Source organism: Bison bison, unplaced genomic scaffold (genome assembly GCF_000754665.1).
Source record: "Bison bison bison isolate TAMUID 2011002044 unplaced genomic scaffold, Bison_UMD1.0 scf7180017864251, whole genome shotgun sequence".
Taxonomy (NCBI): domain Eukaryota; kingdom Metazoa; phylum Chordata; class Mammalia; order Artiodactyla; family Bovidae; genus Bison; species Bison bison.
In genome coordinates, this window is record NW_011494823.1 from 1,949,890 (window position 1) to 1,963,039 (window position 13,150).

Here is a 13,150-nt window from a genome sequence, read left to right on the forward strand (position 1 = left end):
TGCCCCAGCCGCCAGGGCCTGGGGACCTCTAGAAAGGGTCTCAGGGAGATCAAACAAGGTCAGGACAGTGAGTGCTAGGACTCTTGAAAAGGCTTTGATTGCGACTATTCCAAATGCAAACTATACATAGCTCGGGAGGCGCCTGGCTGGCTTCTGAAGTACCATCAACCAGGTGCTTCCCTCCATGCCAGCCTGTGAGGCCCAGGTCCCTCCCCACTGGGGTCTTGGGCTTAGAGGCTGCTGCCCAGCAGGGGTTCTGCATGATGTGGGTGGGACTCTGGAGACAGGGAGGTATTGTCATAACAACCAGCCTGACACTACCCGTCCCACCACGCACACACACTATATTCCAGCCTGGGGACCCGAGGAAGGTGAGTATTGTCCCCATTTGTCCTTCAGGGGCAATGAGGAGAGAGCAGGGGAGGAGCCACTGGTCCTGGTGGTCTTTCTAAGGTTCCCGTAGAATGCACTGCCGTTGGTTATGCTGCCCACTCCTCCCCTTCTCTCCCCAACACCCTAACTCCCAGCTCCCCTGGGAGCTCCTTGAGAGCAGGACCCCTTGGCCCTGGGTCTGTCCTTAGCCCCCAGCACAGGACCTGGCGCAAAGGTGGGGCTCCACAAAGGTTTGTTGACTGAGTGATTGACTAATGGAATGGGCTCATTGCTCCAGCCTCCCCCTCACCTCCCTGCCTCCTGGTTTGCATTCTACTCACCTTCCTCCACACAATGGCCTCAAATGTGATCAAACACAGGTCTGACCTCCCTGCTCAAAACCCATCCAAGTCTCCCCACTGCTCTCCAGATAAAGTCTCTACTCATGGCCCTTCCCTATTTGAGGCTCTTCCTTGTCTGAGCCTTGCTTTCCCTCCATGAAATCCTAGGCTTCTGCTCTAACTGTATGTGCATATGTGTGTATGCGTGCCTACATGCCGTGTGCTGGGCCCTCCCTGCCGGGAAAGCCTTCCCTAGTTTGCCTGCTCACCCTTGAAGATCCAGCACAAATGCCACATCCCATGAAGCCTTCTGGGACCCTCCCAGGTGGGCTACATCTCCTTCCATCATTGATTGTCCTTGTGGGGACCGCTTCTGTCTGTCACGACCCCTGGAATTCCTGAGTTACTTCCTTCACACCTCCCCTGCCTGGACAGCTGGGACCAGATCTGATTCACCTCTGCACTCGGGGCCCTGGCACAAGACTGGCAATGAAGACTTATTGAAAGAATAATATTCTGTATCTGCCAACAGAAGGAGAAGACAGCTGATAAACAGAAGAGCCAGAGAATGAGGATATTCAGAGGTGGAGGGTGTGACAGGCACACAGAGACAGAGAGAGCAGAACCTATGAGAGGCGGGGGGCAGCCGGAGGCCTGACCCACCTGGCTTTTGTCTGGAGCCTCCTGGACTACCCGGCTTCTGCAGCCTGCATGGCAGGGCGTGATGTATTCCACACGGGAGCTGGAGTCACAGACAGGGTTAAAGTCGTCTGAGGGACAGGAACAGGACTCCATGCAGCCTGGAAATAGCTCCAGGCCAGGCTGGGCGCTGGTGGGAGAGAAGGCCGGCATGGTTGGTCTGGTTCTCCCTCCCTCAGGCCAGGCTACTTCGCTCCTGCAACCTCCCCTGAGAGCCACGGTCAGATTTCAGCTCTGCACAGAGGTTTCTACCGTCAGAGTTGTTCTGTGACATGCAGTGGTGAGCCCCTCACCAAGGAAGCTGCAAGAGGCCTCCAACAGGAGAAATGGGAAGCATGGTGTGGGCCAGAGGCTCCGAGACCCCTTTCAGCCCCAAGATCTTACAAGTCGTTGAGCTGCTTCTGTGACCATCTCTGTTCCTCAGTGACCCTCTTTTTAGGGGACATAAGATAAATTCTTCCCAGAATTTAGTCTCAGATGAAAAGTACCTTTATCTCGATGAGCTGGATTGCTTCCTTTTCTGATAAAATTAGAACTATAGGTGTGGGGTCCGGTCAGGGCACCTGAGTAGCTGTGAGGTCTCCCACCTGTTCCTGCCTCTCTCTGGCCTCAGTGTCTCTGCCACCTCTGCGGATTCCCTCTCCCTATTGCCATCCTGCAGTCTCACGACCTCCCTCTCACTCTCACTCCCCTGTTCACTGCCCAGGGCATGTCTTGGTTCCATCTGACTCCCTTTGAGGGTCTGTTCCTAAGTCTCAGGAGATCCCCTGCTCTACTCTGGCCAGGGCCAGGCACACGGGGACAGGAGATCAGAAGGGAGGGGATTCCTTGCTATCATCATCTGTGAAATGGGGATAATGGTAGGACTTCTCCCAGAGATCCCACAAGGGTTCAGTGAGATGGAATATGGGAGCGTCTGAGCGCATGGAAGATCCTCAGTTCTTGGCAGCTGCGGATACCATTAGTTATGATGGAATATGAGAGTGAAAGTGAAAGTCGCTCAGTCGTGTCCAACTCTTTGCGATCCCATGGACTATACAATCCATGGAATTCTCCAGGCCAGAATACTGGAGTGGATAGACTTTCCCTTCTCCAGGGGATGTTCCTAACCCGGGGCTCCCACAATGCAGGCTGATTCTTTACCAGCTGAGCCACAAGGGAAGCCCATGATGGAGTATGAGAAATTCTCAATTTGTTCAGTTGGTCCCTAAAGGCTTCTTCAATGAATTAGAACCCAAAGCTCAGTGAGTAAATTGCAAGAATATAGAGGAGAATCTGGGTCAGATGAAATGTCGGGTCAAGGTGAGAGACTTCAGAAGAAGAGACAAATGGGGCCTGTGAGGTAGGCTGACTTTTCCCCATTTGATTTAAAAATAAAAACTATGGTAAAATATTCATTTACTTTTTAATCTAAAAATGATTAAAAGGGCCTGGCTCCCTCCTCTGACCAGAGGCTTCATGAGGGCCTGGTTGAAGCCCCTCTTCCATGCCCGGAAGGAGGCTCTTCAGACCTTGGAGAAGAGAAGGGATGAGGAAAGAGGGGAGAGGTCGACGAGCTGGGACCTGGGACAGGGTGGGCAAGAGCTGAGCATATCTGCACTGAGCCTCGCCCACAGCCACACAGAAGGAGCCCCAGGTGTGGAGAGTTGGCACGGGGATGGAGGGAGGAGACACCAAGGGGAGGAGTGAACAGAGCACGTTGGGGGATGTTAGCTGGGTGTTGTGCCAGCCTGAGCCTGGTGTGGCTTCCCAGGAAAAATGCAATCATTCTGGAGAAGAGGCATCAATGGAACTTCCAACATCCTCTCCAAGATGGTTCCCAAGGGGAGAGAGTCTGTGTCCACGGGGTTTAGGGGGCAGAAGGGGAAGGGAGAGAGGTATCAGAGGCTTTCCTCCTGGAGGGTAGAGGTGCTGCCCCTCACATCTGGGGAAAAAGACTGGTACTTTAGGGTCACAGGACAACAGAATTTTAGCTCCCAGTCTCTAGGGACCAAGAATCTCCAAGGTCTCCAGTCCAACTCCCTCCCAGGGCATATGTCCCCTGGGCAGCGTTCCTGAGAAGGGCCTTCTTACATGTGCCATGCCCTGCCTCAGCCTCCAGCCCTTCCCAGACCTGAGCTGTCCTGCCCACAAGTTCCACCCCTACCTGGTGGTGACTGACACCTTCACTGAGCCTTCGAGGGAGAAGTCCCACTGCTCACAGCGAGCCAAGCAGGGAGAGGTGGGGAGATGTGAGGTGGGGGCTACTCCACTGATCTGGCCTTTTCTGGGCCACCCCCCTCCTATGCCCCTGGCACCCTCCTCCAGCTTATGCTCACCGGCTCTCAAACATACTCACCCAGGCTGGTGGCTGATGCCTGCAATCTGATGGGAAGAGCAGCCCATGAAGAAGAGGGGGGTGCTGAGGACCAGGCAGCACAGTGCACTCAGCAGGCAGAGGGTGCCACAGTGCACAGGGCCCAGGCGGAGGCGCTTGACCAGGATGCCCCCGACCACGATGCCCACGATGGCCAGCGGGATGGTGAGGCAGCCTATGAGCAGGTTGGCGTAGGACGCTGTGACAGAGAACTGGCGCTCCAGGAACTTGGGCAGGAAGGTGGCCATGCCCGCCGCCATGGATGACATGCACACCTGGGACAGGACCACCAGCAGAAAGATGGGGTGGCGCAGCGTCCTCAGCAGCACCCTGGGGAAGACTGTCGGGGTGAGCGGGGGGACGGTCAGGGTGGGCTGGCCATGCCACACGTTTCCGTCCCATCCTGCCCTGTTCAGCTTGTTCCGTGTCTTCCATCCTGTCTCGTCCAGTTTAATTCTATTGCATTGAGTTTCATCCCATGACATTCCATTTACTTCTGTTTCATCTTTGAAGTTTGGTTGCATTTCATTCCATTGAGTTAGACTGCATTTTAATCAACTACATTTCTTTCCAATTCATTTCCACTCAAGATGCAATTCCATGTAGTCTGCTTCTAAATTATCCTGTTTGATTCTCATTCAGCTAGTCCCATCTCATTTCTTCTCTTCTATTATCCATCTCATTTCCTCTGTTCCACTGTCCATCTCATTCCCCCCACTCAGTCCTTTCTAGCCTGTCCTGCAATAGCTCTTTCCAAGGTAACCCAGGCCTCTATCTTCCCTTCTGTGTCTCCAACATGGGACAGCACCCACTGCCTTGATTTCCCCATTCCTAGTTTATGTTTCTCCACAGCACTTTACCTTACATAGTACACACTTCACTCATTTAACCATTTTACTGTCACCCAGTCAGAATGTAAGCATCATCAGAGCAGGGATTTTTATCTATTATGTCAATTGCTGAATCTCCAGAGCCCAGGCTATAGTAGGCACTCAATAAATATTTATAGAATGAATGAGAAAGTGAGTGCACATACAGACTCAAGGTGATCAAACAGCAAAATGTTAGGGTGGAAACTAAAATCTTCAGAGAAGGTGAAAACTGAGCAGGCCTGGTGCTTGGCAGCTTCCTGGAGGCAGAGGCAGGGCCTGAAGAAGGGGAGGATTTGGAGTGGGGGAGTCCTCCAGGGGAGAAGTCAGGGCAAAAGCCCAGAGCCAAGAACAGAAGGGATGGCTCTCCCCTCTCCTGTCACCTCCTAAACCAATGCCTATGTACAGATATCCTCACTGCAAGTCGACACATTGAGTCAGTCCCGAGGTCTGGGCTTCAGGGCCTTCATCAGCTGGGCCACCCAAGGTGATGCCCAAGAAGGCTTTGTGTGACCTCTCTCCACTGACAACAGAAGAGAAAGACATGTTTCTGCCCTCAGAAGGCAAGATGAAGTTAGAGACACAAGGCGTGAAGGAGACAGGAGAAAAGGCCTTTCTAAGAAGAGGCATCAGGGTATCAGGGACTTCCCTGGAGGTTCAATGGTTAAGACTCCACATTTCCATTGCAGGGGGCATGTATTCGATCCCTGGTCAGGGAACTAAGATCCTGCATGCAGCATAGTGGCCAAAAAAAAAAAAAGGAAAAAAAATCCTGATTCATACCAATAGGTCATTCTACAGGATTATATCTAAAATAATAAACACTATTTATTGAAAAAGAAAAAAGAAAAGAGGCATCAGAGACGCAAACTACTTGCCAGGCTGGGCTGAGGGGAGAGATGGACATGGGCTCCTCTGGGCTGAATCTGGGGTGGGGGGTCCCTTCTGTTCCTGCAGCAGCAGGGCCAGCATCCCTGTCATGGGAAGTTTCTGTTTGTCTTCAGAGCATGGGGAGAGCCAAGCCAGCTGATTCCCTAGCACCCTGGCCTGGCCAAGAACACTTCTCCTTGGGCGCCAGAGAATAAAAACAAAGAGTCTAGGCAGGGTGTAGCTGGGAGAGCTGGGGCTGTGGAATTCCCCCTCCTTCGTGTCCCAGGCCTCCTCCTGTCCGAGTCCCTGGCCACACACGCAGCACATCCAGCCGGCACTTGGAGTGGGAAAGATGTGACACCCGGCGTTCACCCCAGCCAGCTGCTCCATTTTCCTCCCTCCTTGAACTGCCCTGGCCAGGAGTAGCCTGGGCTTGGTCCAAGACATACACGTGACCTCATGGTACAGGTAGGGCCAGGAGTGCGGCAGGGACTGGCCCAAGTTCATCTAGGAAGGTCTGAATCAGGCCAGGAGTTGCTGGGGGTTTCCTGACTCCTGGTGTCAGGGTCATTTCCCCTCTGTGCCCCAACTCCCACCCCAGCCTACATTCCTAGGCCTCTGGATGCCTGACTTCAGAGGGAGGGCTCCATCTCATGGATTGCTTCCATCCCATTCTCCTGGGCTGATCAATGCAGTGCAGTTCCTTTCTATTCTCTATCTCCCTTCATCATCTTCAATTGTCCCTAGGACAGATGGAAAATTTCTGGAGGGCAGGGTTATGCCTATAGCTTAGATAAGGGATACCTGAAGGGGAATTCCAGGGCTGTCTCTAGCTCAGAGACTTTAGCTAGACAGGTGCTTCCCTTGGCTCATCACAATGTCTCCTCCCCTTGGACAAGCCAGGGCTTCTCACCACTTAGAGACTGTGTCTCCCTTATCAGACAGGAGAACCTCCTTCAGCACAGAAGCAGGTCTCCTCCATTAGCCAAGGCAAGTTCTCCCCTGAAGTCCCATTCAGGGACTAGGTATCCTCTATCAGACAGGGACTTAGTCTCCCCACCAAACAGCGCCTCTCCCAGCTCAGGGACTATGTCTCCCCCATCAGATGGCCTTTCCTTAGCTCAGAGGCTGTCTTCTTCTAAGAATTTAGGATTCCAGCAGCTGAAAGACTATGTTGATTCTTCTCTCTGCCTCTCCCTCTCCCAGTCCCAGGTTGTCAAGGCCAAACCTTAGGATCAGACTGGCCTCCCTGGAGCTCAGCAGGAAGCCGAGAAGCCAGCCTGTGCCAACCCTGTCTTGGTCTCTCCTAGGATCATGTAGGAGCTTGAAACCATCAGAGATAATCTGGCCCAGGACACCCACTCTAGGATCCAATTTCTGCGACTGGCCTCAGCTTTCTTCAGGGCTGACGCCAAAGCAATGATTAATAGGCTCTTCCATGGAGCAGGGCACTGGGGCCTTCCAGCAGCTGAGGGTGACCTCAGGTTAGGCAGTCTAAGCCCCTGCTTCTAGGTCCAGCCTCACAGGTTCCAGGCCTTTCTTTCCCTAGGAATAGAGGACAACCAGGCTACTGGTACCCTAACATCAAATCCTAGGGCACCAGGGGATAGGTGGCTGATATCCTAATATCAAATCTGAGGACACCAGGGGCTAGATTACTAGTACCCCAACATCAAATCCTAGGAAACGTTCCCCAAGAAACTCTCCCCTAATTAACTTCTTAATGCAAAAGTCCTTGGGGATGGGGGGTGGTTTAAGCAAACCCTGTGGTTATCACCCTCCTAAACCACAGGCCACTCAATTTACTGTCCTGAGATATGGTCAGAATAATAACAGCAGGGCAGAAATGATAATTGAAAAAATAATTGTACCTTATATAAGCATAGCTTTTTAATAGTATGTAAAGGACCTTCCATTTATCATCCCATTTGAGTCTCCTAACAGTCCTTGAGAGAGGCAGAGCAAGGATTACTGACCCAGTCTTTTAGATGAGGAAACTCTGGTTAGGGGATGAAAGTAACTTCTAAAAGATCGTACACTGGGCAGTGCCAGGGGTGGGCCTCTAAACCACCCCTTCTTCTGAGTTGCCATCCTGTGCCCTACAAGATCCTGATGCACAGCAGGCTCTGGGTTTGCAGGATCAGACTCTTTAGATAGGATGACGTGGCCACAGCATGGACCCTGGTTACTGATCAATTTAGCTCAAAGTCTCAGGGTCAGAGTGACATGGATTTCACCCCTCACTGTACAGATGGAGAAACTGAGGCCCAGAGAGGAGGAGCAAGGACCCAAGATGAAAGTCTAGATTTCTGGACTTCAGCCCAGAGTTCCTTTCACCCATGCTACAGCCAAAGACTTTAAAAAAAAAAAAAAAATTACTGAGAGCCTCCTGTTTGCAGGCTCTGTAGTGGGAGGAGAAAAAGGGTCACAGATGAGCCATCACAAGCCAGACCCTCAGGAGCTCACTGTTTGGTAGAAGGGTTGGACAGCACAGATCTGAGCTGATACAGGAGCCCTGAGAGTTCAGAGAGCTGACAGCAGGGAGAGCCAGGCTGAGGGATGGAGAGAATGGCTTGACTTAGAGGTACAAGGAAGCTTTTAATAGATAGTGATAAAAAATGATGTTCTAGGCAAAAGGGATCCTATGAGCAAAGTCTTACAAGAAATGTATGGTGCTTATGAGGGGCCTGTAGATATGGAAGATGAATCAAGAAAGGCAGACAGGGGGCTGGGTTCTGTACAGTCTCACCTGCCCCTCTGGCCCCACCTCTGGCCTCAGCTCACTTACCTTTGATAAACTGGATCACAGTCAGGTCTGGGGCAATCTGAGCTAGGTTGTCTTTCTTCTCTGGGGAGTCTGCAGGGCTCTGCTCAGAAGAGGAATCCTCACCCTGGGAAGACACACGGCCGTGGGCAGTCAGTTAGATGCCCAACATTCTGCTCAGAAGTGCTGTGGGCGAGGGAAGGGAGCTCTGGGGGAGGAGAGGACGAGGGGTCTGTCACTGCCAGCAGCGTCCCATTTGTTCTTGGCCCTGTAGATACTTAGCAAGTGGTTTTTGAAAAGTGGATGAAATTCCAACGGCTGAACTTTGTCATCACCATTATTAACATCATAATAACCAAAGTTCCTGCAACCACCACCGTCATTATTTTCATCATCTTAAATATCACCCCTGTTCATATCACCAATTTCACCACCAATGAACAACCAAGATTGGCCTTACTATTGTTGTTGTCTCTGGGAAGGTCACCAAGCACCTGCACAATCTCACAATCACTGCCATCATCCTGTCACTTGACCCTTCACATCACCAGCAACAACGTCATTATCAGAATCACTAATGTCGTTATCACTGTCTCTCCCGTCATTGTTATCCCCACCACTGTTTCACCACAACCAGCAGCATCACCAGCTTCTATAAAAGGTTATCACCGCACTATCTTGAGTTTTATATCACTCATGGCTGCCATCACTCAGAGAGTCACCACGAGCAGGTGCCTCCAGGGCTTGTCCTGTTCCATCCTGTCTGCAGCAACAGGAAGGGATCTGGGTTGGGGGAGGCAAGAGGCAACAGCCCCCTTATCCTCTTGGAGGAGTCAGACCACAGCCAGAGGGGATTGCTCAGCCCCTGGACCACATTGCGAGGAGGCTCACAGCTACCCTGGGGTGTGCTCTGCCATGTGGGAAAGGATGGCTTCTGTGCAACTCCTGAGAAAAAGGTCTTCAATCCCAGAAAAGAGATTGGGGTGATACAACTGCAGTCTTCTGACTGCACCAAGGAGGGAAGGATAAAATGTTAAATAACGGTTAATGGTTATTAAGCACTTACTATCACCCCAGTGCTGTTCCAATGACAAGACTGTTAACTCATTGAAACCCCACAGCAACTTTCTTAAGAACAGTATAATCCCTGTTTTTCAGGGGAATAAAACTGGGACACAGAGAGATGAAGTAATTTGCCCGGTCACACAGCTAGTAAGTGGTCTGGCTAGGACCTGAATCCAGATGGCTTGACTCCAGGGCCTGTGTGCATTTGGTCAGTTCACCCTAAAGGCAGGAGGGAACCAATGCTCTGAGCGACCCAGCACTGAGTGCTGCGTTGTCTACCCGCCCTGCTCTAATACAACAATGCTTTCATACAGGTACTATTACTGTGCACATCTTTATATGAGTAACTAAGTCTTAGAGAAGTTGCTACTGGCACAGGGTCATTCAAATATAAGTGATCTAGTGAAGTCTGATTTTACTACATTAAAAAAATTTTTTTTTAATTTATTTTTTTGGTTGCACTGAGTCTTCGTTGTTGTGCCCTGGCTTTCTTGAGTTGTGGAGAACAGGGGCCACTCTTCATTGTAGCGCTTGGGTTTTTCGTTGCAGTGGTTTCTCTTGTTGTAGAGCACAGGCTCTAGGAGCATGAACTTCAGCAGTTGCAGCTCACGGGCTGAGTAGTTGTGGCACACAGGCTTAGTGCTCCGTGGCACGTGGAATCTTCCGGACCTTGCATCGAACCCGTGTCCCTTCATTGGAGGGTGGATTTTTATCCACTGTACCACCAGGGAAGTCCTGATTTTACTACGTTTTTATGTGCAGTCTGAGACGAGGATTAGAAGCAACAAGTTCCATGGAAGAAGACTGAAGCCCAGTGTGACAAGCAGTTTGGACAAGGCTGTCTTGGGAGGAAGTGAGTTCCCCATAACTAGGACCATGCTAGCACAAGCTGGCTTCCCCTGGTCTGGAGTGCTGTCCACCCTGGGGAAGGGTGGGTTGGGCTGGAGAGTCCATCTGGGGTCTCAGTTCTGCCTCTTTTCTCCCCATAAAGCCTCTGTGAGCCCCCTGTAAGCTTCATCCTCTGGCTGGTATATGACACCTTCTCTTTTGTTGCCCATCCTTTTTGCTAAGGAGCAAATGTGGGATTTCCCCACATTTTAGAACCTCCATGAGGGCTCCCACGCCATGAGTGCCCTGTTCCAAGCCTCCTCCACCTTGCTTCCAGGTGTTGACTGGCTTAAACCTAGCCTCGCCCGGGTAAGGAAATTTATTCCAAAATCAGTTCAAGTGTGTTTGTTCCCCTGTGGGCTTCTCCCTTCCTCCTCTCTACTTCTATCCCAGCAGGTACTGGGCTCTGGATTCTCTGACCTCAGGGGAGGTTTGTGGCAGGGCAAAAAGTCATGGCTGCAAGATTCTCTCCCTTCTGGCTTTTGTTTCCAAAGCCTGACTCCATCGAGATTACACTGAGAGTTGTGGAGAGTGTGAGGTGAGAGGGAGGCCCCTGAGCAGTCTGTGGGTTCCCTGAGCAGCAAAAAGCCACATAGCCTCTGTGACAGTGCCCAAAGAAGCAGTTCACTTCAAAGGGGCAGGCTGCAGACTGACTGAAAGAGGCTGAGTTCCCATGTTCCCACCCACATGGAGCTCCTCAGCCCCAAACAGGTTAAGGGGGACCACATGGGCCATGGGGAATTGAGGCTGATGCCTGCTGGGGGTGCGGTGGTGGTGAGGAGGGGACCTCCCTGGTGCCTGGATATCCTGTAAGACCTTAGGACATTTGCTTTACCTTGGTGGGAGAGCCCTGAGAAAGGCTGAGGTTGACTTTCCTGCTGAGCCAGCAGGATGGGCCTTCAGAGTAGAAGTTAAGTTGATTTTCAGAGAAAACCAGGAATAATCTACCTTATAGACACTTAGAGTCTGAGTCAAACCTTGTTCGGTGTCTCTCCTCTGAGCTCTGCAAGAGCAGGGACCACGTTTACCTCCTTCCCTGTTGAAACCCTGGTGCCTAGCACGAGGCCTGGAGCCAAATGGTGGCATCTGAGGAACATCTATGGAAAGAAGGAGTGCAAGAGATGGCTCCAACGGGCAGTGGGTACAGGCAACACCAGGCTCTTGGAAGAAATGCGAGAACATCAACAGGAGATGCTATTGTGTTGGCAGGAAGCTTGAAGCTATCTGAGATGCTATCTCCCAGGCTATAGTCCTCATTTTGCTCCAAATAAAACTTAACTCACAACTCTTGCGTTGTGCTTTTTTTTTTTCCAGTCGACAGTAACTTGCACAACATCACCCAACTAGCACGGGACAGAACTAAGATTTAGCTTAAGCCTGCCTGAGTTAAAAACACACATCTGATCATCAAGCCTGTGAATCAGAGATCTGGTGCAGGGCTGGCAGAATTAGAAAGCACCATTGTGGGAGGATGTGAAGGGGCCTGAAATCTGAGTCTTATTTTTCTGGATGAGGCACTGTGGGTCTGTTATTCATTTGCGTCTCAGAGCTGTGCTGTCCAACACACCAGCCACCAGCTTCATGTGGCCACTGAGCACTGGAACTGTGACTAGTCCAAACTGAGATGGGCCAGAGTGTAAAGTACACATTGCATTTCAAAGACTCAGTATGAAAAAAACGAATGGAAAATATCTCACAATTAGTTTTTTATACTTATGGTAAAATGGAAATATTTTAAATATAGCAGATTAAAGAAAATATTTTATTAAAATTAATTTCTTTTACTTTTGAATGTGGCTACTAGACCATTTGGGGTTCCCAGATGGCTCAGCAGTAAAATATCCGCCTTCCAATACAGGGTTTGATCTCTGGGTCAGGAAGATCCCCTGGAGAAGGAAAAGGCAACCCACTCCAGTATTCTTGCCTGGGAAATTCCATGGACAAAGGAGCCTGGGCAAGTGACAGTCCATGGAGTCACAAAGAGTGGGACATGACTTAGCAACTAAATAACAACTAGACCATTTAGAATGATGTTTGTGACTCATGTTGATATTTCTTTTGGACATGCTGTCTTAAGGAGAATTAGAAACTCTCCTTACTTCATTCTCAGGCCTAGCCTAGCTAGGGAAGTTCCTGGGTCCCAGAGGGAGAGGGTACCGCCCCAGGAATGGGATTTTCTCTTAAGGAGAATTAGAAACTCTCCTTACTCCATTCTCAGGCCTAGCCTAGCTAGGGAAGTTCCTGGGTCCCAGAGGGAGAGGGTACCGCCCCAGGAATGGGATTTTCTCTTAAGGAGAATTAGAAACTCTCCTTACTCCATTCTCAGGCCTAGCCTAGCTAGGGAAGTTCCTGGGTCCCAGAGGGAGAGGGTACCGCCCCAGGAATGGGATTTTCTCTTAAGGAGAATTAGAAACTCTCCTTACTCCATTCTCAGGCCTAGCCTAGCTAGGGAAGTTCCTGGGTCCCAGAGGGAGAGGGTACCGCCCCAGGAATGGACATGCTGTCTTAAGGAGAATTAGAAACTCTCCTTACTTCATTCTCAGGCCTAGCCTAGCTAGGGAAGTTCCTGGGTCCCAGAGGGAGAGGGTACCGCCCCAGGAATGGGAGTAAGGAGGGTGGGGATAGATTGATTTCTTCCCAATCTTAGTATTGGGGGTGGGGCAGGCCCATCCTTCAGACACGCAGCATCTTGTGAGTTCCTTGCCTGGGGTTCCTTGACCCCAAGTAAACAGTAAAAGCCGCAGTGACATCTGCTGCGACATGTGCACACCCTCTGTGGTCTACACTGCACTTTCACATCCACCCTGTCATTTAATTCCCACAACAGTCTGATGGAGGGATTATTATTGCACCTACTTCACAGAAGAGGAAACTGAGGGCCTCCCCCAAAAGGGCATGTGTCACCGGGGAGTAATTGGCAGAGCAG

General features: G+C 50.9%; 1 protein-coding gene across 3 annotated transcripts in view; it reads right to left on the reverse strand.

The window, feature by feature from the left end:
* Positions 1 to 13,150, reverse strand: part of SLCO2B1 (solute carrier organic anion transporter family, member 2B1) — a 53,265-nt gene that overhangs the window by 8,215 nt on the left and 31,900 nt on the right. For all 3 annotated transcript variants that reach the window (XM_010847575.1, XM_010847573.1, XM_010847574.1), the window contains exons 8-10: positions 8,296 to 8,398; positions 3,751 to 4,108; positions 1,377 to 1,542 (exon numbers count right to left, since the gene is read on the reverse strand). In XM_010847575.1, the coding sequence (XP_010845877.1) occupies positions 1,377 to 1,542; positions 3,751 to 4,108; positions 8,296 to 8,398 (627 nt within the window). The remainder of the gene's footprint in view (positions 1 to 1,376; positions 1,543 to 3,750; positions 4,109 to 8,295; positions 8,399 to 13,150) is intronic.